The sequence below is a fragment of the Pempheris klunzingeri genome, chromosome 24 (assembly GCF_042242105.1).
Source record: "Pempheris klunzingeri isolate RE-2024b chromosome 24, fPemKlu1.hap1, whole genome shotgun sequence".
NCBI classification, from domain to species: Eukaryota; Metazoa; Chordata; class Actinopteri; order Acropomatiformes; family Pempheridae; genus Pempheris; species Pempheris klunzingeri.
The window spans coordinates 3176154-3197814 of NC_092035.1; the positions used below are offsets into that span (position 1 = coordinate 3176154).

The 21661-nt window shown below is 44.7% G+C and overlaps 1 protein-coding gene across 1 annotated transcript; it reads left to right on the forward strand.

The window, feature by feature from the left end:
• Positions 1-1419: 1419 nt before the first annotated feature.
• On the forward strand, positions 1420-12775 carry tubgcp3 (tubulin gamma complex component 3). The gene is made up of 23 exons (XM_070855748.1): positions 1420-1584; positions 2580-2687; positions 3606-3673; positions 3845-3922; positions 4736-4944; positions 5892-6055; positions 6207-6319; positions 7138-7263; positions 7364-7432; positions 7512-7644; positions 7777-7943; positions 8948-9058; positions 9210-9318; positions 10271-10460; positions 10555-10690; positions 10787-10855; positions 10935-11070; positions 11159-11247; positions 11590-11721; positions 11809-11949; positions 12059-12175; positions 12260-12354; positions 12599-12775. The coding sequence occupies exons 1-23, from the start codon at positions 1509-1511 to the stop codon at positions 12663-12665; spliced, it is 2703 nt and encodes a 900-aa protein (XP_070711849.1). The 5' UTR covers positions 1420-1508; the 3' UTR covers positions 12666-12775.
• The last annotated feature ends 8886 nt before the right edge of the window (positions 12776-21661 follow it).

The following is a 21661-nucleotide window of genomic DNA, read 5'->3' on the forward strand; positions in this document are numbered from 1 at the left end:
GGACACTTGTGTCAGATCTTCCTTCCCCTCCCCTTCCCTTCGCTTCCGCCTGTACTAATAATCTTCCTGTCTCGCGCCGCGGCAAAAGGAGCTTTTCTTTCATCTACGTCACAGGGAGCCAGGTGGTGGCTGTGGCTGGAGGTGAGCGCATGCGCACTTTAGCGGCTAATTGATTGGATGATTCAGTTAATTAGGAAGTTGATTTATTTGTGTAATGTTGCGCCAAAGAATCAGGAAAAACTTAAATGAAACTGAGTGTATTGAGAGGAAAGTGCATAAAATGTACATTTATTGTTTGTTTGTGTGTGTGTGTGTGTGTGTGTGTGTGTGTGTACAGTCTATGATGTGTGTGTGGGAGTGGGGCCTGGACACCCCAGTGGTGCTGTCCACCCACATGGTGCTGAAGTCTGTCCATCTGTGTTTTCCCCTCATTTCTTGTATAGTATTTTACTAATATGCTGTATTTAAAAAAAAAAAAATCAGAAAAAACATACAAACAAAACAAATCACATCCCTCAGACACCCGATGTCCACAACAAATGAGCACTGATTTAATTTCTTTCCCCTATTCTAGCGATATTTTATAATAGTTGCCGCAATAATCAAATATAAGTAATTATGAAGCATCATTACGCCTTCTGTTTGCGCATTTTGACTGTCTGCTGAGGTCAGAAAGGTCAGAACTACATTCCGCGGTGCTGTGTTTCCGGGGGGAACTGTTTTCATCCATTTGTCCGTCCTCCGTTTCCTGGAGACGCTTTTCGGCGGGTTCTGTTGAAACACCAGCGTCAAACGCACCACAATAGCAACCGCCATATCCTGTTATAGCGTTCAAAATAAAAGCCTTACTTAAGAGATAAAGCTTTCTTCTTTTAAAATGATTAAGAACACTCATATGGTATAGCGTAATTAAAAATGGATGAAAATGCAGCTAATTTATTTAGTACTTAGTATTTAGTACTATTTTAAATTGGCATGTTCTCATTAAATATTCGTATATACTTTTGGTTTGTCATACTTTTAGTTGAGTATTTTTGATGTATCATATGTATCATGCTGAAATGAAAAATAATAATTATACATTCCTGATGCAAATCAATAGTAGCCTATACACAGCACTGTTAAAAGACCAAAGCTGACTCTGAGAGTCTGAGGACCAAATGCCTGAGGCTATTGGTCAGTATTAATTAGGGACAATAACCACTGCTAGTGAATACATAGCTTCTGTTATGTATAAGTATATAATTTAGAAATATACTTCAGAAGTCATATATCTATCTATCTTGGTATTTTATCCCTATTCATTAATTCACACTGAACCCCAGTGAGATGCTCTTACTTTGAAGGAATTATGTCGCTAACTGCGGCCATATTCTTCCTGCGTCATGCTAGCTTGACTCAGCTTGTCAAAATGGCGTTGTTCGTAGTGGGAGACTGGAGTTAGTTCGTATCATACAGTGGCATTTATTCAGTTAGTGGGCAACACACGCAACGTTAGCCAGGACAGCATGGCGACCCTGGATCAGAAATCACCCAATGTGCTTCTCCAGAGCCTCTGCTGCAGAATCACCGGGAAAAGCGAAGGTACATCAGCTAGCATGCTACACGCTCATACAGATGCGCGCGACACCAACAGTCAGGAAATGTCAAGCCAAACCTCATTCAAAAAAATGGGACTTTGTCGTTGCCCTTCCCATAGATAATTAAACAAATGCGACACACGAATTAAAGCTATCGGCTGAATATTTATTGTCTACAGGCAAATTCGGCGTTTCATTTTCACACCAAAGAACATAAATTTTGACAATAATCCAATTCGTTACACACTTGCGCCGCTTGAACCCGGAGTGTTTCTATGAAGGGATGTTGTAGGAAAAGATGATGTTAGTCTTTTGGACATATGCCGAATTGAAGAGTTATTCATTTCTTAACGGCCCAGTGAGTAAACAAGCACTCCCTTAAATGTCTGACTGACTAAGAACACAGAGAAATTAAATTTGGTGTCACTTTAGCTGTGTACGTGCACGTAGTTAACGTTAGCGGGGCTAGGTCTGTAGCTGTCAGTCAGGGTGCTTGGCCATCCCGCTAAACAGCTTCATGGTGCCTCCAGCTGTCACTGCAATGCACTGTTTGGTCGGCTTTGACTTGATAACGTAGCTAGCGGATCATATCAGCTGTTTAGTAGCTCGCTAGCCACTTAGCTCTCATGCTGACCAGCGCTCCTTTTGCGTGGTTTTTGGATGTACTTGTGTCTTGCTAGCTGCAGGCCCCTGCTGGATGCACGCATCTCAGAAGAAGGTTAGCATGTTTGATCAGAGATGGTGGCAAATGCGGAAAAATATCAACAACATCCGTGTTTTTCAGTGTTAGCCACACTAATACTGCCCATTATTTCGAATCTCTCCAAAGCCATATTCACACCAGCATCCAAGTATCTAAGCTTAAAGTGTGATATTGTGCAACTTTGGGGCAAAATGAATGGGGGAAATGTGGGATAATAGCAGCAAAACACAAGAAAAACCTCCTGATCTCATTACTTCAAAGTGCTTTCAGTCATTACTTATTATTTCTTTCTCCAGCTGAAGTTGCCCACCAGTTCCAGTATGCAGTACGGGTCATTGGGAGTAACTACGCCCCCACTATTGAACGGGATGAATTCCTGGTGTCTGAGAAGATCAAAAAAGAATGTAAGTTTGATGGCATTTTCATACAATAGACGACTGAACAACTGAGGACCTCATTTGCATCAATAACTGTTGCTGTCAGCTGCTTTTTTTAAATGAGCTCCATGTGAGCACTTCACCTTTAATGTTGGAGCCCCTCCAAAATAAAAGTCACATTTCTTTACTGCACCATAAACAGCAAACCCCAGTGGACTTTCATAGTAGCCAAGGTAGCACCATTAGTGGGGGAACATTGATCCAAGCTTTGATGCAGACAATAAAAGAAAAGTAGTGCAGCACTTACTGTAAAGAATGTTTGTTTATCTCCAGTCATCAGGAGGACTTGTGGGAACTTTTTCAAAGTATTTTATAGAGTTGTGGAGTTGCTTTACAATGGTGCAGCTCATTACTGTGAAACATGTAGGTGTTATTTAGATGAGTTTTAGCTGAATCATGCAAGTTCTGCAACAAGAGCAGCTGCAGAAATGCAATTTGTCACACATCCACAACTGTGGAATGTGGCATCCCTCGTGTTACATTTGTGATATAGAAAGAGTTTCCTGAGGTTTTTCAGGGCTGAAAATCTCTTCAGAATTAAAGAGTAAATGTAAAACATAAAGATAAAAATTCTGAAGGTTGCATGAATGCAGACACTAGAGGTCTTTTTCTATTAACAGCGTAATGGCAGGTTTCTTTGTGCTGCAGAACAGAGCAGAGCTGTGCAGTCTGCATCCTGTCTGCTTCTCCAAGCACAGATGGACCTCAGCAATTCAGTGTCTTTCATTATTTTGTTACCACTAACAGATGCCATCATCTCATTTTCAAAAACCTGCGCAACTTCTGCAGGACGTGAGAGGAATTCTCCCAACTTGGTGTGTGTTCATGTTCACGTTAAATGAGTTGAGAAGATTCTGACAAATTTATGTGTTGGTGTTGTTGCAGTGCTGAAGCAGAGGAGAGAAGCAGACGCTGCTCTGTTCTCGGAGCTGCATAGAAAACTTCAGACGCAGGTTGGTGTTTGTGTCGCTTTCAGTGTTCTTACCAGAGCGGAAAACCTTCTGAACCGTACAGACAGTGTGGTTTGATCATATCATTTAATTATGCATTAATTTTGTATTACACTCAGTATGAATTGAGGGTGTCCCAACTGATTGTGATGATCGTAGTGGTGTGTTTGACAGAGTGTTCTGAAGCATCGCTGGTCTGTGCTCTACCTGCTGCTCAGCCTCTCTGAAGACCCCCGCAAGCCGTCCAGTAGGGTGAGGAACACACACACACACACACACACACACACACACACACACACACACACACACACACACACACACACACACACACACACACACAGTCTGACATCTTGCATACTAAATACACTGAACAAAATTATAAACGCAACACTTTTGTTTTTGCTCCCATTTTTCATGAGCTGAACTCAAAGATCTAAAACATTTTCTATATACAAAAAACATTTGTCTCAAATATTGTTCACAAATCTGTCTAAATCTGTGTTAGTGAGCACTTCTCCTTTGCTGAGATAATCCATCCCACCTCACAGGTGTGGCATATCAAGATGCTGATTATTGGATGTACTGGCAAAATTGTCTGAAACGCCTCTGGAGACGGCTTATGGTAGAGAAATGAACATTCAATTCACGGGCAACAGCTCTGCTGCAGTCAGCATGCCAATTGCACGCTCCCTCAAAACTCTGTGGCATTGTGCTGTGTGATGAAACTGAACATTTCAGAGTGGCCTTTTATTGTGGCCGGCCTAAAGCACACCTGTGCAATAATCATGCTGTCTAATCAGCATATTGATATGCCACACCTGTGAGGTGGGATGGATTATCTCGGCAAAGGAGAAGTGCTCACTAACACAGATTTAGACAGATTTGTGAAAAATATTTGAGAGAAATGGGGTTTTTTTGTATATAGAAAATGTTTTAGATCTTTGAGTTCAGCTCATGAACAAAAATGTTGCGTTTATATTTTTGTTCAGTATATATGATGATGATGATGATGATAATGAACGTGTACTACTACTCCTCACCTCCTGACCGTGTTGTCCTTCCCAGGTTGGAAACTATGGGGCACTCTTCGCCCAAGCGCTCCCCAGGGACGCCCACTCCACCCCGTTCTACTGCACCCGGCCCCAGAGCCTGGCCCTGGGTTACGGGGACCGGACCGCCGGCCTGTCAGCCAGTGTGGGGACCAGCGGCATCTCCAGCCTGGGAGTGTACACGCTGAACGGACCCACGCCGACGCCGCAGTCTCTGCTGGCTGGGTGAGCTTTTTCCGATGAGCTTCCACACACACACACACACGCACAAACCTACTGAAGACACACTTTTGACTTTTTGTTTCTATTTCTATTCCGTCATAAGCTCTACATACACTTAAACAAAACATTCAAATTACCCTGTAGTCTGTTTAGTCCTTCAGTCATCAGCTGACACATGAACACAGAGGAAAACACACTTACATCTTTATTACTGAGTGACACTGTCAGCTGTGTTTAAGTTTAACCTGAACGGCTCTTTGCAGAGGACGGTTATTTATCCGATGCTGCGCCTGCAAAAACACTGAGTGCCAGAAAAGGAAAGCGTCGATTAGTTCCAGAAAATGACTGACTTCCCTCTCGGCCTGACCCCTTCTTCTAAATCTGTTTTATGAGGCATCTGAGGGCCATTTAATTCCATTTCTCCTTATTAATAATGTAAGAGTCCTTCAGTTACAAATGACCATTGAGCTGTCTGGGCTCACCTTTTAGTCGTGAAAGGGCAACTGCTCACTGCAAACACGAGAAAGGTGCCATGGCATTGAATTATAAGTCATACTCTAGAAAACTCACAGTATAGTCGCATTAATTATGCAAAGATGTGCTTCCAGCTTGTTTATCAGGCTGTGCCTCAACCAACAAAAGGCCTCTAAATGTTCTGTTGATGCGACTGTGGACTTTCTGTGGTTGTGGGTGGGCGGATGTGCAAAAACACAGATTTTCATCCACATCTATTGAATTTCTGTTTGCATGTGAACTATTCGCTTGGACTGAAACAACATGAATACAATGGCTGTTAAGTGTCTTATGTTTTTGGGGGGGATTTTCAGTATCTTTGGAACATGACAATGGTTCTGAAACAGTAAACATTTATACTAAAATGTAGAAGTGTTCATGAATATCTCAGCAAAGATTCTGCTTTAAATATCAATCTCTATATTTGTGTGTTTCAGTCAGCCCCCTCAGTCTGCAGCAGGCGGTCAGCCTCTGGGCTCCCGGCTGGCCTGGGCTCTCCCTGTAAGCTGCTCCCCTTCCTCCGCCCTTGCTCTGCCCGCCACTCGACAACCCCTCGGACCTCCAGTCCCCTCCGCCAGAGTGGTCCGTCCCCGCAGAGACGGTGAGTGAATGCTACAGGTCCCGTAGGATGTTTTTTTTTTTCCCCTGAAGAATGCAGATGGTATTATAGTCTAAACTTTCACTGACTCGGCTGTTTGCATTTCACTGTGCTCCTAACGTGCTGTGATTCCTCTCGTCCTCTGTCTCTGTAGGAGAGGTGAGCGAGGCGGCGCTGGTGCGGGACATCCTCTACGTCTTCCAGGGAATCGATGGCAAGTTCATCAAGATGAGCGCCCAGGATAACTGCTACAAAATAGACAGCAAGGTACGTGAACCCGCATCTGTGGCTGAGCAGTCGTCATAACCCAGAACAGCTGCTACAGTGCAGACCAGGAGGTCCAAGTGATTAAAACTAGCTGGTTTTGGAGAGAATTTCCATGCAGGACAGTTTCTCTCAGCAGGAGTTAAAGTAATGGCCACCACATGTCCAGAGTAGATGATTTGATATGAAGACTATTGTTGTTGATTTGATTTTAAAAGAAAGATTCAACAGATCAATATGAAGCTCTCTGGCCCTCCTCCGCCACATCGACCTCTATTTTCTCTTTTCTCTGTCCTGTCAATTCCTTCCATTCCCCTCTCCTCCTCCTCCTCCTCCTCCTCTCCTCTGGTGTTATCGAAGGAACGCCTTAGCTGCGACCCGTCCCATATTCTCTCTGTGGTGCTAAACAAAGGCCTGTGGTCAATCTGCTGCCACCGGCCTGATGGAGATGGAGCCACTGAGGCCAGAGATAAATGAGTCAAGGATGGAGATGTTTTGAACTCATCTTGGGCCTTTCAGCTTGTCGCTGTAAAGCTAAAAAATGTAACGCATCGTTAAATGTGAACTCAGCTGGATAACAAATCTACTGCATGACGTAACATAGTTCTTGGTAATGCTACAGCTTCGATGATGTAAGACAACGTCACAGTCTGCTCACAAGATGCTGTAACATTGCACCTTTTTATAGTTGTAGATCTGGTTTTTGCTGCTCCAGCATGCAATATACTAGCATATATAGAAGATTCCTTTTAAAGTTTGCTGATAATCACAAGGCAGGACGTTGTGGGATATGAGTTGTAATGCGCGCTGTGCCTCACCAGGTGGTGCTGTGCAAGTCCCTGAGAGACACCAGCAGCAGACTGGCCGAGCTCGGCTGGCTCCACAACAAAGTCAGGAAGTACACCGACGCCAGGAGCCTCGACCGGGCCTTCGGACTGGTCGGACAGGTGTGCCTGCGTTTGTCTTAATGATCCTCTGAGGAGCTTTTTTGTGTCGTATCCTCCATTAATACACATCTGTCCGTCCTCTCTCTTCTCCTGTGCTCAGAGCTTCTGTGCCTCGCTGCACCAGGAGCTGAAGGAGTACTACAGGCTACTGTCGGTCCTCCACTCCCAGGTACGCACATCACACAGGGCTGATATCATTTCCCCCTCCGCTTCAGATCTCTTATGATCTCTGTGTGTGTGTTTTGTAGCTGCAGGTGGAGGATGAGCAGGGTGTGATCGTGTGCACAGAGAGCAGTCTGACTCTCAGGAGGCTCTTGGTCTGGATGTACGACCCCAAAGTCCGACTCAAAACGCTGGCCGCCCTTGTCGACTTCTGCCAAGGTGGGTTGGGCGCGCGTGTGTGTGCTGTATTTGTCAACACACTAGGTTTAATGTAGTGTTTGAGTACCATGCTGATGAACAGGATGCACCCTCAGCGTTTGTTTCATCCTGCTTGTGTGTGTGTGTGGTCAGGTCGGAAGGGAGGCGAGCTGGCCTCAGCAGTCCATTCTTACGGGAAAACAGGAGACCCACAGATGAGAGCGCTGGTTCAACACATCCTCAGCCTGGTGTCACACCCCATCCTCAACTTCCTGTACAGGTGGATCTATGACGGAGAGCTGGAGGATACCTACCACGAGGTACACGCACTTGTCAGATGAGAAAATCTGTGGTTATAATCAGCTGTAAATGCGGTGTGTTGTGTCCAGTGGGAATTTACTGCTTGTTTCTGGAACATTGTTCTGCTCCAAGTGCACTGACGTTTGACCCCAATGAGAGAGAACATCAGTGAGAGGAGGAGGGAGAGAAATAAAGAAACAGAGGGGAGAGGCAGGACAGCTTTTTCAATGAGGACTGATGAGGGGAGTGTAATGGAGAGCCCAGTGATGGATGTTTCTCCTTTAACTCTCCCCGGCCTTTCTCGCTTTCCGTTTGTCCCTCACGCAGTATTTCTCGTGTCCAGCCTTGACCATTAGTCGTGACTGGACGCTGGCCTTAAGCGCTGTGTTTAAGAACACAGACGTAAAGTTATTGCACCCGTCAGCAGGGAAATTACCCCCCCCACACACACACACACACGCAAGAAACACTATCCACTAGCCTATAATTATGGATTTGTCAAAGAGAAGTTAAAAGCCTGGCTTCTTTTTTGACTCTGCATGAAGTAGGTGTGAATGTCTATCTATTTCTGGTTGTTCTGGTACTTGTAGTACTATTACTACAACCTAAAACGTGTATACTGTAGGAATAAAAGGCCACCAATCCTTATATTCAACTGAAATCTGAAGCTCAACCTCGTGGTATTTATAGTGAAATTCTTTGTCAGCTAATAGGTTGTGGTTAAGTGCTCGGATCCATAGAGACGGATTCATAGTGACAGCTGGAGTCAGTTCAGAAAATCTATCAGCATACATAGAGTACGCAGCCTTCAGCGCGGCCATTAGAAAGCCGGTGGAAGCCGCTGAAGTAAATGGACAATCTAAGTGAATATGACAAAGGATGGAAAACCTCTGAATAAGCGCAGTCCATGACAGCGTTTGACTCCTATTCCTCTAAACTGCAATTAATTCTACGGTAAATAAATGCACCTGATCTGACTGTTTACATCACATTAACCCCTGCGTGTGTGTGTGTGTGTGCGTAGTTCTTTGTAGCATCAGATCCCAATGTGAAAACAGATCGTCTTTGGCACGACAAGTACTCCCTCAGGAAGTCGATGATCCCGTCGTTCATCACCATGGACCAGGCCCGCAAGGTTCGCCCACCCGCATGCCATCACACGTCTCCCTTTGTATCACCATCAAGCTTTTGTGATGATTGTAGAGTTGCACCGAGACCTCCAGCCGTTATCTCCAGGCTGCTGCTTACCTTCGTGTCAACTCTCCGCGTCTCTCGCTGGCGTCTAGGTTCTGCTGATCGGCAAGTCCATCAACTTCCTGCATCAGGTTTGTCATGACAGAACACCGCCGGGCAAAATCACGCCAGCGTCCAAGTCCGCAGACACGCCCAAAGACGGTAAGAGTCTCCGGTTCTGTCACATTATGTGTCCGTACTTGGTTTGTGGGCGCGATTAGGATGGACGTACAGTCACATAAGGGGACTTTATCTTTAGGGAATATCTTTGCACAGTGCAAATAACACTTACAAAGAGCTGAGCGTGTAAAAGTTGATGGTGTTGCTGGATTTATTGATACTTTATTGTTTTTCTTTCTTCGCCCGTGTTGTTTTGGGAATCAAGCGCACCAATGACATCACCGACCAATAAGAGGCCTCCCGCTGGTTTCGCCCTCATCGTATTGATATTGCTATATTGATGCAGGCCAGTGGACTGGCAGTGATCGATGCTCTTACCGCTCGCTGGCCTTGTCCTCCTCTCCTTTTGAGTATGAAGAGGGAAGCGGTATACTTAGCCCCATTCTATCGATTCAGTCTGCAGGATTTCATCTGACCAGTTTGATCTGGAGCACTCTGAAGGACATCGCACTCTCTTATTAGACCAGAGAAGATATTTGAATGCTTTCAAAAGATATTGTTTATTTAAATCTATAGATTATTTATATTTTTGTTTAAATCAGTATTTGGTGTGACCACCCTCTGCCTTCAGAACAGCATCAGTTCTTCCAGGTGCCTGCAGAGACCTTATATTGTATAACAACCTTGTGTCTTGTTGCTGTGCTCAGTGTGAACATGATGACCTGTGATATGAAACTCACCTTGGTAGCAGAGTTCCTCGCCCTGTTTTAAGCCTCCTACAGCTGCTCCTGTTTCAGTTAATGACTGTGTTTCTACCCACATATAAAACTGATGATCATTAGCACCTGTTTGGTTTAAATGGTTAATCATACACCTGACTGTGATCCTTAATCGTCAGTGCCTGGTACAGTTTCAGATTAACACTAACGGTAAACTCCCACTTTCTGAAGGCACAGTTAATACCCATTTAATCTCCGTCTCCACGCTCCCATAGCTGCAGAGCTGCTGTCAGACCTAGAGGGGGCGTTTCAGGAGAAGATCGATGCTGCCTACTTTGACACCAGCAAATACCTGCTGGACGTTCTCAACCGCAACTACCTGCTGCTGGAGCATCTGCAGGCCATGAGGAGATACCTGCTGCTGGGCCAGGGAGACTTCATCAGACACCTCATGGACCTGCTCAAGTTAGCAGCACACACTCTGACTACATCCTGTCTTTTAGAACAACATGATATCAGATTAAAACTAGTGTAAAATGTTTATATTGTTTCGTCGCAGGCCGGAGTTAGCGCGTCCTGCCACCACTTTGTACCAGCACAACCTGACCGGTATCTTAGAGACGGCAGTCAGAGCCACGAATGCGCAGTTTGACAACGCAGAGATCCTCAAGAGGCTGGATGTACGCCTGCTAGAGGTGTGTGTGTGTGTGTGTGTTTTAGTGTGGTGCTGTGCTGCAGGTCTCACTTCAGGATGTCCTTAACTTGTGACATCTGTCTTGTGTTGGCTCCAGGTGTCTCCTGGTGATACAGGCTGGGATGTTTTCAGCCTGGACTACCATGTCGACGGACCGATTGCTACGGTATCACACACGCTTTATTTTCCACAATTGTACACACGTGGAAGTGCTGCTATCTTATAAATACCTGTGTGTGTTTCAGGTGTTCACAAGGGAGTGTATGGGCCACTACCTGCGGGTGTTTAATTTCCTGTGGAGGGCTAAGAGGATGGAGTACACGCTGACTGACATCTGGAAGGGACAGATGTGTAATGCCAAGCTGCTCAAAACCATGCCTGGTATACAGCACACACGAATATCTCGAGTCCACGCTCTCCGTTTGCCCTTTTCTCCTGCATTCAGTTTTGTTTTTAATTCACCCTCCAGAGCTGTCCGGCGTGCTGCATCAGTGTCACATCCTGGCGTCTGAGATGGTCCACTTCATCCACCAAATGCAGTACTACATCACCTTTGAGGTCAGACCTTAAGCAGCGCCGGCAGTATGACAGGCTGTAAAACATCAGTGAAAAGTAGGGATTAGAGCAGGAGGCGAAGCGCCAGTGGTAAAATAATTCGGTGTGTTGGACTGAAACTGTTCTGAAAGTCAGATTAATGCGGCTGCAGGTTTTGCTGTTGACTCGAGTGAGTGAATGAAATGGATTTCTCTGCTCAGACATCAGATAAAACAGTTATGATATTTATACATATTGACTGTGGACAGGGAGTCTCCACACTGACTGGATGATATCTGATTTTTGATTAAAGGGCAACGTCATTCCCATATACATTTTCTAAAGTGTGTGTGTGTGTGTGTGTAGGTTCTGGAGTGCTCCTGGGACGAGCTGTGGAACAAAGTGCAGCAGGCTCAGGACCTTGACCATATCATTGCTGCCCACGATGTCTTCCTTGACACCATCATCTCAAGATGCCTGCTGGACAACAGCAGCAGGGTAACACACACACACACACAAAAATGAGATTATATCAGTAATTTTTCCACACACGTCCTTGAACTCGGCTTCTGTGCGTCTGTCCAGTCTCTTTTGAACCAGCTGAGGGCTATATTTGACCAGATCATCGAGTTTCAGAGCGCCCAGGACTCCCTCTACCGCTCAGCGCTGGAAGAACTCACCCTCCGACTGCAGTATGAGGAGAAGAAGCGACGGAGAGAGGACGAGGTGGGAGGGGAAGGAGATAAATGCAGAGAGAAAAAGAGTAGGACGATGGGAACATAATGGTACTTAATGCATGATATCATCCTGTCTGTGTGTGTGTGTGCTGATTCAGGGTGAGTGGGCAGTGACGGCCGAACAGGAAGCAGAGGAGAAGAAGAGGATTCAGGAGTTCCAGGAAACCATACCAAAGATGCGCTCCCAGCTCCGCATCCTCACCCACTTCTACCAGGTACCAGCCTGATCATTTGGGTTTGGCTCATCGCGTCTTTTACAGCACCCTCACACCTTCTGTGCCGTCTCCTCCCTTGTTCAGAGCATCGTCCAGCAGTTCCTCGTGCTGCTGACGACCAGTTTGGACGAGAGTCTGCGGTTCCTCAGCTTCAGACTGGACTTTAATGAACACTACAGGTTTGCCTTTCAGAGCTCAGTCAGCAACGACTTTCTTAACCCATAAGAACCCACGGTGACACAGGTGGCACAGACCTTTGTTATCATGTTATAGAATCTACTGTGTAGTATTCTGTACATATATTAGAGAGGCCATTTTCAACCACACTGTTTCTTTATGACTCCTTAATTTGCTCCAGAATACTTCCATCAAATTACAGTAAAACAAAGAAGCTCAAATCTTTTCTCATTAATTCATCCGCAGGGCCAGAGAGCCGAGGCTGCGAGCCTCATTAGGCGCCACCCGCGGGCGACGGCTGTCAAATATCTGACAGGACGACGGCGGCGTCGACGGACAAGGCTTCCAGTCATTGGAGCGTGGGGTATGACATCACAGAGGGCAGTTGTGACATCACAGAGACGGGGGCGGCCGGCGGACTCACAGCACTTCACGTCGAAGTGATGTCATGCCTTGGAGGAGCGGTCTGAACGGCGTGGCCAGTCGCCAAGTGATGACATCACGGCAGGGAGCTCCAGCGAGGTCGGCCGAGCGGGATCACACAGGACTAAAGTGAAGTCGATCAAACTCTCAGAGCTCGTCCTGACGTCACCCCGAACACGACCGCTCGGAATTCTGCAAGAAATCGGCGAAACACGAGGTCAATTTGGGAAAAGCAGGTAAATAAAAGCTGCTGTCACACTGAGCTCGGAGGCCACCTTACATGGCATGCCTTATTAACGAGGAAAAGCTTTTTCTCTGCGTGGTTGCCAAATCTAGTCCCAACACACACAATGTATGTACATAGAGTTTATGCAAAAACGTATGTATGTGTATAAACGCATCTTTACACCTGTGGCTTTGCATCCTCTCACTAGGGTTCAACCGATATGAGTCTGACGCTGATATTTTTTCAATTTTGTATTTGTAGCAGTTATTAAAATGATTCAATCTGATCATTTTTAGTGCAGTTATTCCACCGGAGACTGTTTCTGCTGGAGATCTGTTCTTATTAAGATGGGGGGGGGGTCCTCAGCCTATCGGATATTTAAGATTTAGCACAGCAGTGTATCGGTCTAACCCTAGTAAACCACTCTGTCCACCTTAAGATCCAGGGTTTTTTATTCAGCTCATTCAGCTGTCCAGTCACGATCATACGGAAGAATTTCACACACACTTTTTCCAGTTACATGAAGATGAACCTGGCTCATACAGACAAAAAGCCCCTTCATTTACACCTTATGTTAATATTTACATTAGTTTTTTAATTTTAATAGATAAATTGGTTAGACGTAAGAAGCAAAAACTCGACTGAGAACTGACTGAAGAATGTTATTGAGAGTTCAGTTTGTGTTTGAGTGCGTTTTGCCTTGTGTTCCCTCGCTTAGTTCACACTTAGTGCTCCTGTCTGTGCGAGAAATGGGTCACGACGAAGAAACAATCCTCTCAACAACCACAACAACCTCACTTGTCATTGCATAAACAATAGGAACTATTAATGTCTCAGATTCTTTAAAAAAAAAATTAAAAAATGTACATATTTCTAAATGAAAGTCCATGTTTAAAGGATTTAATGGTGATAAATGTCAACTCGGGCAGTTTATTTTCTGAAACAGTTTCTCAAATGGATGATAATCAGTGTTAATTGCTGTGCTCGGACTTGACTATTTGCTGGATTTCCATCGTGGTACACGGTCAAATGCTTTTTTTTTTTTTTTTTTTTTGCCAAAATGTTTGCGATTGAGAAATCGAGTAGCACTTCAATCATCACGTTAAACAATCATCTCCATATGAGCAGCTGTGAGCCCACCTTGTAGGGGGACTGATCCGGGGTCAGCAGGGAGACGATTCCCAGGCTGAAAAACACTTTAGCAACTTTAGCTTTTCACAGTGTTCCCACCTGGTCTACTAGACCCCCCCAAAAAATAGTATTAACTATATAATAATACAAAAATAACTATAAATATATATTACAGTACTTTTTTGAGTTATAAGTTGAGTTTGAGTTGTCCCAAGCAGCACAGCTCAGTGAAAAAGTGTATTTCAGTTTTGGCAATTAGGAATTTCAGCTTCATTTCTACTGTCAGTGAAACAAATCGGTGCTGCAGACGGTCACTGGACCAGTTCGCTGCTTTCTCACGATGAGATCCTCCATGCACGTGTGTTTAGGAAGAAAAATAATTGAAGAATTGGACCGAAGCAAAACCCCAAACTGAACCTGGATCAGCACTCCTGCACCGTATGTCTCTGTGTGTCCTCTACAGTGTCTAGCACATGATGTATAGAATATAGGGAAACAAACCATCCCACTTCTTCTTTAATAAATTGTTTTTTATTAATGTGTGTTTGGCTTTTTTTACTGTCATCAGTATGAATTAGCTTCAACTTGCTGCCACCTACTGGCAAGACTTCCCAGATAATGTTGGAGCATCTCCAAAAGAAACTTTCCACAAGTCAGAATTCAGTGCAGCTCCAGAAGCACTGGGTCCTACATTTCCCATAATGCAACTCAACACTTTTTAATTTGTTTGTACCAGTCAGACCACTCAGATTTTGTAGATTTCTCACTGGATGAGAACTTGTAAAGAGTTTTCTACCACTCGGTTGTACTGTATGGACTTTAGGCTGAACTGTTCCAGTCGAACCACTAGAGGGAGCAACAGCACCTCTTTTCACTGCTGCTTTTCTCTCCGGCTGTCACACACAAACACACAGTTCATCATCCAGGATTCACATTATTTGGTATGTAGGACCTTCAATCCACACACACACACACTATCACCAAGGCCTCTTATTCCCGGAGAAATTTGTTCATTCTGCTTTCATTTCTCTTTCAAAAAGCAATTCTCTCAGCCGTTCTCTGCTGTTTTTAAGAACGTGTGTGTGTGTGTGTGTAAATACCTGTTTACTTTACCTCACGTCTTAGTAGAAAAACACTTATTGTCAGTTTGGAGAAACAGGCGGACCATCTGGATCTTCATTGTCTTCTGTCTTTCTCTGCTGTGTCTGTGTGGCAGGAATCTAAACGAGTGGAGGTGTTAATGCTCTGGTCAGTGACATCGCCACACCTAAGGAGACTCAGCATGTATTTCAAACGTGTGTGTGTGTGTGTGTGTGTGTGTGTGTGTGAGCTGTCCTCCGTCTCTGTGACCCTGTGCGGTGAACCTTCCCTGATCCTCAAGACACAGATCCAGCTGTCCCTCACAGCCACATCTGCACTTTCACCAGCCTCAGGGCTCGCAGTCACCCAAAGGTGACAGTGAGGACTTCCCGCTTCCGCCGACGTAGCTGCCACTGAGGACGCTGAGAGCATACGTTTGGTATTCATACTCTTTTTATTTAGTTTATTTGCATCTGATATACTTTATCAAATAGATTTAAAAAAAAATTGCATTCACAGGTCTGTCATTTCTAGACCGTTTCCTGGAGAGAACCATGTGATCTTGTATTGAATATTTGAATGTGGATACAGATGGCGTACAGTTTGTGGGACTCTGACTCATGACCTCAGTATTTTTACCATCCTACGTCCAGCTTTTCTTTGACAATATTGAGAGGAATAGTAGGTGATGTGATCCTGGAACGGAGGAGGAAGTGAAATCCTTCATGTTCAACAGATTATGGATCATTCTTGGTGCAATTAAAGAAATTTTAGGAAATAAGCTAGATGAGAAAACAGATACCACCCTTATTCAGGGTATGGTTAGCTTAGCTTAGCTTAGCTTGGCTTAGCCAGCACTTCCAAAGCTCACTTATTATCATGTTACATCAATCATTATGTCAAACTAGTTTTCACAGAATAACATAATTTCCACAGCGGCAGACTTTATTCATCTCTGTTTGACCCGCTGAAACAAAGCAACAAGACCTACTGTCATATCCCATCATGCATTAGCCACGCTGCAAATGCATGAATGCCGGCTGAAGAATAGTTCTGTCCTCCCATTGTTCCCCATTATATTCTCATGCTCGAATGTCATTAAAGAAGAAGCTGGTTCATTTCCTCGTGTCTGACTCGAGCCCTGAGTCTCTTTTGTACGACCTTCCAACAGTGTTTTAAGGTGATGGAGGGAAGGGGGGAAAAAAAGTGTGTGTGTTGTCAAGCCAGGAACAGACAGCTGACATTTAATGGCATTTCTGGCAGCAGGTGTATTTGAGAGAATCTTATCAAAAGGGTGAATTGTTGTTACTTCCCTTCATCCCTCTTGTCTCTCTGTTAAGACGCCAGCTGGACCCACGGTTTGCTGCAGCTTCCGATTTCTGCACCTTGAAGGCCGCAAAGTGTGGAAACGTCGCATTGTGTCCTGGACCTCCACCTCCTTTTGTTCACGGTTTGTTTTAACAAGAGTCTTGAGGATAGATGTGCTTGCATTAATTGGACATTTGCATTTATGGGATTTTAATGAGGCTAATTAGGCCAGCAGATCGTAGCTAAGTCTGTTAGTTTTGATACCGAACAAGGTGTGAAAACTACTCCAAGCCTTCACTTTTAAGTGGCTTCCCTGGTTGGATTTTCACTAACTGTGACCGTCTACTTAATTGTAACACAAAGCAAGGCTCTGGGAGCGCCTATTGTTGCTGTTCTTCCCCTGATTAAGATGTGATGTTTGCTTTTTTTCCCCCAAATTAGACCAAATGAAACAACAAACATGTCGCTGATGTAGAAAATCAGTAATCCCACACTTGGTTGGTCCCTGGTTGAGTCAGGCCAGGACAAAAGTCTGTCTCCCCTCATCTTCAGTCATATCTAGCGTCAGCGTACAAGTCTAAAAATTGTGGATGCAGGATGAGATGCGATCACAAACAGTGAGAAGTTTAGGAAACCCTCACATCTCATAAACTTGAAAATTAGCAACAATCGCCGGAGTCTTTTTCTCTGCTGCTCCGTGAAGCTCTGACAACAGATTTATATTTCTATACCGTCCTAGACACCGTTAATGTCAGAGTCCTGAAACGCTGATCCTCAGTTCTTTACCATCATATTAAAGCCAATTAGTTAAATGTTGAGCTGAACTGCAGGACAAAAGGACGACAGGATTATCAACGAAAGCTTGAAATTATTGCAATACAATATGAAATCTGACCACGGTACCAAAGTAATTTAGTCTCAGTAAACACCAGTCGTGCACCTGTTGACAGCTGAAATTATTAGGAATGAAGCATGACAGAGAACACGGTGACACACAGAGACAGAATATGAAAGACTGGCTCTTTAGGAAACTGGGAAATAAGAATGCAGGCTAAACAGAGACGACTCACAAAGAGAGGGTGAGGGTTTGGTCCTTCACCAGCATGGATCATCATCTTCTCCATCTTCTTCTCACTTTCCATCAAACACGTGGGCAGGTGAGCTCACGTCAGCTCTGCTGCATTTCTTGATGTTGCAGCAGGGTTACTTCTTTCTTTTCTCCTCTGCTGCGCGTTACCCAACTCCTCCGCACATCCACACCTTGACAGCTTCGCTCTGTAGTTCCCTATTTTGAATTTTAAGCAAGTCTCACACCCGAGCCATCCGCTGGCACTCCCGGCTTCTTTGAGATGCTCAGCTGTCTCAGCCGCTTCTCTGTCACTCAGATGAAGCAGTGAAACCTTGTCAGGTTCCCGCACCAAAAAAAAATGTTGTGTTGCTCTATTACTGGAAAAACCTGGGCACATTTGTACAGAAATTTAACCTCAAAAACTCGAACCACACAGAACTCTTAAGTTTTAAGGCGTGTGCATGAACAAGTTCTGTTTTATTTGTGCGAGTCAGCACTCTGAATGGATCAGGCCATCTCTGCAGGCGGTCAGCCATGCAGACAGGAGGGAGTATTCAACATGAGGGACAGACAACAGTGTCGACAGTTCCAGCTGAGCTGCCACCGCCCTGATCAAATGATTTTCAGTTGTGGATGGTGCTGTAGCTCCTCAGCGTCCACAGCACAGCAGAGCTGCCCGTCAGCATGCTGCAGGGAGACATGACAGTGCAGTCTTGGCTGGAAGTTGTCTCTTGTTATGCTCTCGGCTACAGGACGCTGTATCTATACTGAGAAAAGTCTAGTTTTTAGCAGCAATCAATCAATAGCAAATAACAAATCTGCCTGTTCATCTGTCAGCAGCTGATTTTCTAGGAATCAGTCAATCCGAGAGATAGATCAGACGGATCGGGAGCAAAAATAAGCTTGGAGCATGCAGTTTGTCATAAGATGGGCTCAGTAGGACTAACGTGGTATTACAGCCACTGAGGAGGGGGGTTCAAAATGAGTTAAAATGATTAATATTATCCAGGGAAAGAAGAAGAGGCATCTCTAAAGTGATTATAGTCGTGTTGACAGGGAATCCTCATAATGAAATATAATGATTTATTCTTTATTATTTAAATTCTTATTTATTTAATCACTATTACACTGAAAAAAATGAATAATTATTCCAGTGGCGCCCTCCAGACATTCCTCGTCCTCCTCAGCCGGGGTCGCACTAGCTGCCTTTAGCACTAGCCCCCCCCGCCCCCCCCCAGCTGCCCTTTTCCTGCCTGAGCTTTATCAACCTCGTGCACGTGCTCATATGGGAATTTCACTGTTTCACTCTTTAAATGTTCCACACTGAAGTGCATGAGACAAATCATCTCCTGAACTCTCCAGGTGTAGTACCCTCCTGAAAGGTCATGAAGAAGGCCGGGGAGGGGGGCTTGAAAATGTGAATTCTATTTCAAAAGTCTCTTTCTGAATACCTTTAGTGAGCAAAAACCAGATTTTTAAATTAAAATGTAGCTAACTGTGAAAAGTTGACGGTTGTTGATCCTCTGGGGAGCATGAATATCAGTAAAAACAGTACATTTCATAGAACTCTGATAGCTGACTTGCACTAAAGGAAAGGTCAGAGGTCACCCGCTAAACAACAGCTATCCGTAGCCATGTTAGGACAGTGGTCGTTGACCCGGCCAGCTGATCGGTGTCGCCCTCCCGTAGCTGTTAATCCCGCGTGACTTCTCTTTATTGAGGGCGACGATTTAGTGTCACAAGCTGCAGCTGCTTTAAAGACATTTATTCAGCTCAGACAGTGAAATGGATTGATGGACACATTAAAGGACGAGCAAAGAATAATTCATTGGCACACTTGTATTCATGCGCATGCACAAGAGTTGCGCCGTCAGTCATGAGGCCTGATGGGAGAAGCTGTCTGCAGGCTGGAAATGCCACCGTCTCCTCTATTGACAGACAGCAAAAACAGTTAGAGAGTCAGATCGACAGACAGAGGAGGGGAGGGGGGGGGCAGCAGGGCTGGGTTTGTTTGTTTCTACTTGTTTGTTGATGAAAATACTGCAGCATGTTCATATTTCATGTGATGAAAACGGGACGTACCTCCATTCTGCTATCTAATCCAGTGTGGTCCATTCATTGGAGACCATGAAATTAATGAACCTTATTGTGAAAGAACCTGCTAATTCATTGCCTCCCACCGTCCCCCCCCCCGAAGAACCTCATGATCTTGACTACAGCTTAACTGGCTGAAAAAATGTCAACCAGAGCAGGTTAACAAAGTTTAGGACTTTCTTCCCCCTACAATTTTCGAGTAATTGTCGTAACAACTGTCGGCACACACCTGGACAATTACCTGCTGCGATTGCTGAGGCCAGATGTGTCTCACGCCATGAGCCGCTGACACAACCGCCTGATTCATCAGGCTAAAAAGCTTAAGTGAATAAATGGGCTGCAGAAAGGCTTTTATTCTGAAAATCAATCTTTTCTACATGTGCATGTATAAGAAAATAATACATTGATTTTCCATTTGATCATCTTGACCTCCCCTGAGCGTGACACGCGCTCACATGCACGCACCAATCAAGTGTTCTGCTCCATCGCCGGTTTCCAAGGTCACCACACCTGCACACACCTACTGGAGCCTAAAAGCAAAGAAAAACACTTTATTTTTTTCTTGCTCTTTGTGCAGCAGTCGGCATTGATCTCTCTGTCTGGCTGACTCTCTTCTCTCTCTCTGCTCCAGTCCAATCCCCCCCCACCCCTTCGGTACCCAGCAAAGAGGTAGACGGAAATAAAGCGGCCTATTCTCAGAAATCTCCAAAGGAAGTGCTGTCTCTCTTTCTCCAAAACCACGGAGCTGTGACATCAAAGCCACTCTCTCAAAACTGGGGGGGGGATGAAAACCGCTCGATACCCGGTATAGTGAGGTTGTTTTGTGAATGAACCAACATGCACTCTCCTCCCTGAGATACAAAACCAATCAAACATGAGCTGTTTCCACATGTTTACCGGCAATTTTATCTCTCGTTCCTCACAAAGGCGCCACACTGAGGTCAAGCCTGATGTTCAGTTCCAACCTTTCAAACGCAAGCTTGCTTGTTCATTCATACTTTCAGCCTTCAGAAACTGTAAGTGCCCTGCAGTTGTGACAGCACAGAGAGGAGCACTCTCGCCTGTCAGGGCCTATTTGTGTCGTAATGCTGTGCGTTCTAATACGCTGTCCAGCTGAGACGTTTAATGACCTCTTCTGACGAGCTTAACCCTCTTAACCTTCAGCGTGTGGAAAAAGATGTTTGCTAAATGCTGATTAAAACATCAGACTCCATTATTACTTCTTCAGCATCAATGCTAGCCGTATTATATTCAGAAATATTTATACAGTCTAATCTATTCTCTGGATTTTATTCTAAGGTTGAAACTCCAAGAAAGAAATGAAAATACCACAAATAAGTTTGTTTTCCAGCCTCTTATTAGTGAGTTAAGAGCTGATGAGGCAGCTTAATAATAGAAGACTTGAACATCCTAAATCATAATAGGATACTGGTGTGTGTTTGTCGGACGAGAGGCAGCCAGGGAAATCATATTCATATGAAATGCAATATTTATGAATGCTGATATCGAGGGCTTCTCTCTAACTTCAATATTAAACCTGCCGAGGTGCCCTTCAAAAATCTTGTAATAATCTTCTGCTCCTTTTTCTCTATTCTCCCCATCCGTCTGTCTAATAATATCACTTACACAAAGATATCCAAGCACATGCACACTCTGAGGGAGCATGTTTTCCCTACTGTTAACCTCTCTGGAACTGTGCTTTTAAAGTGAGCCTCCTCTTAAAGGAGTGAATTACACCCAGGGTTTATCCCAAATTTGTGTGTTAAAGGACACACTTGGTAAATGTTAACCTAGGGCTGTTACAACCCAGAGTTTGATGCTTTGAAAGCGTCAATACTCCAAAAAAAGGTGCCAACGAAGCGTGACTTCGTCCTGCCGTTTTTGATTACTTTGCACGCCAGCCTGGATGCGCTGTGGTCAAACTAAACACGACGCTGCTCCGTGGAGACGATAAGTGACGCGGCGGTTTGAAGTGGAC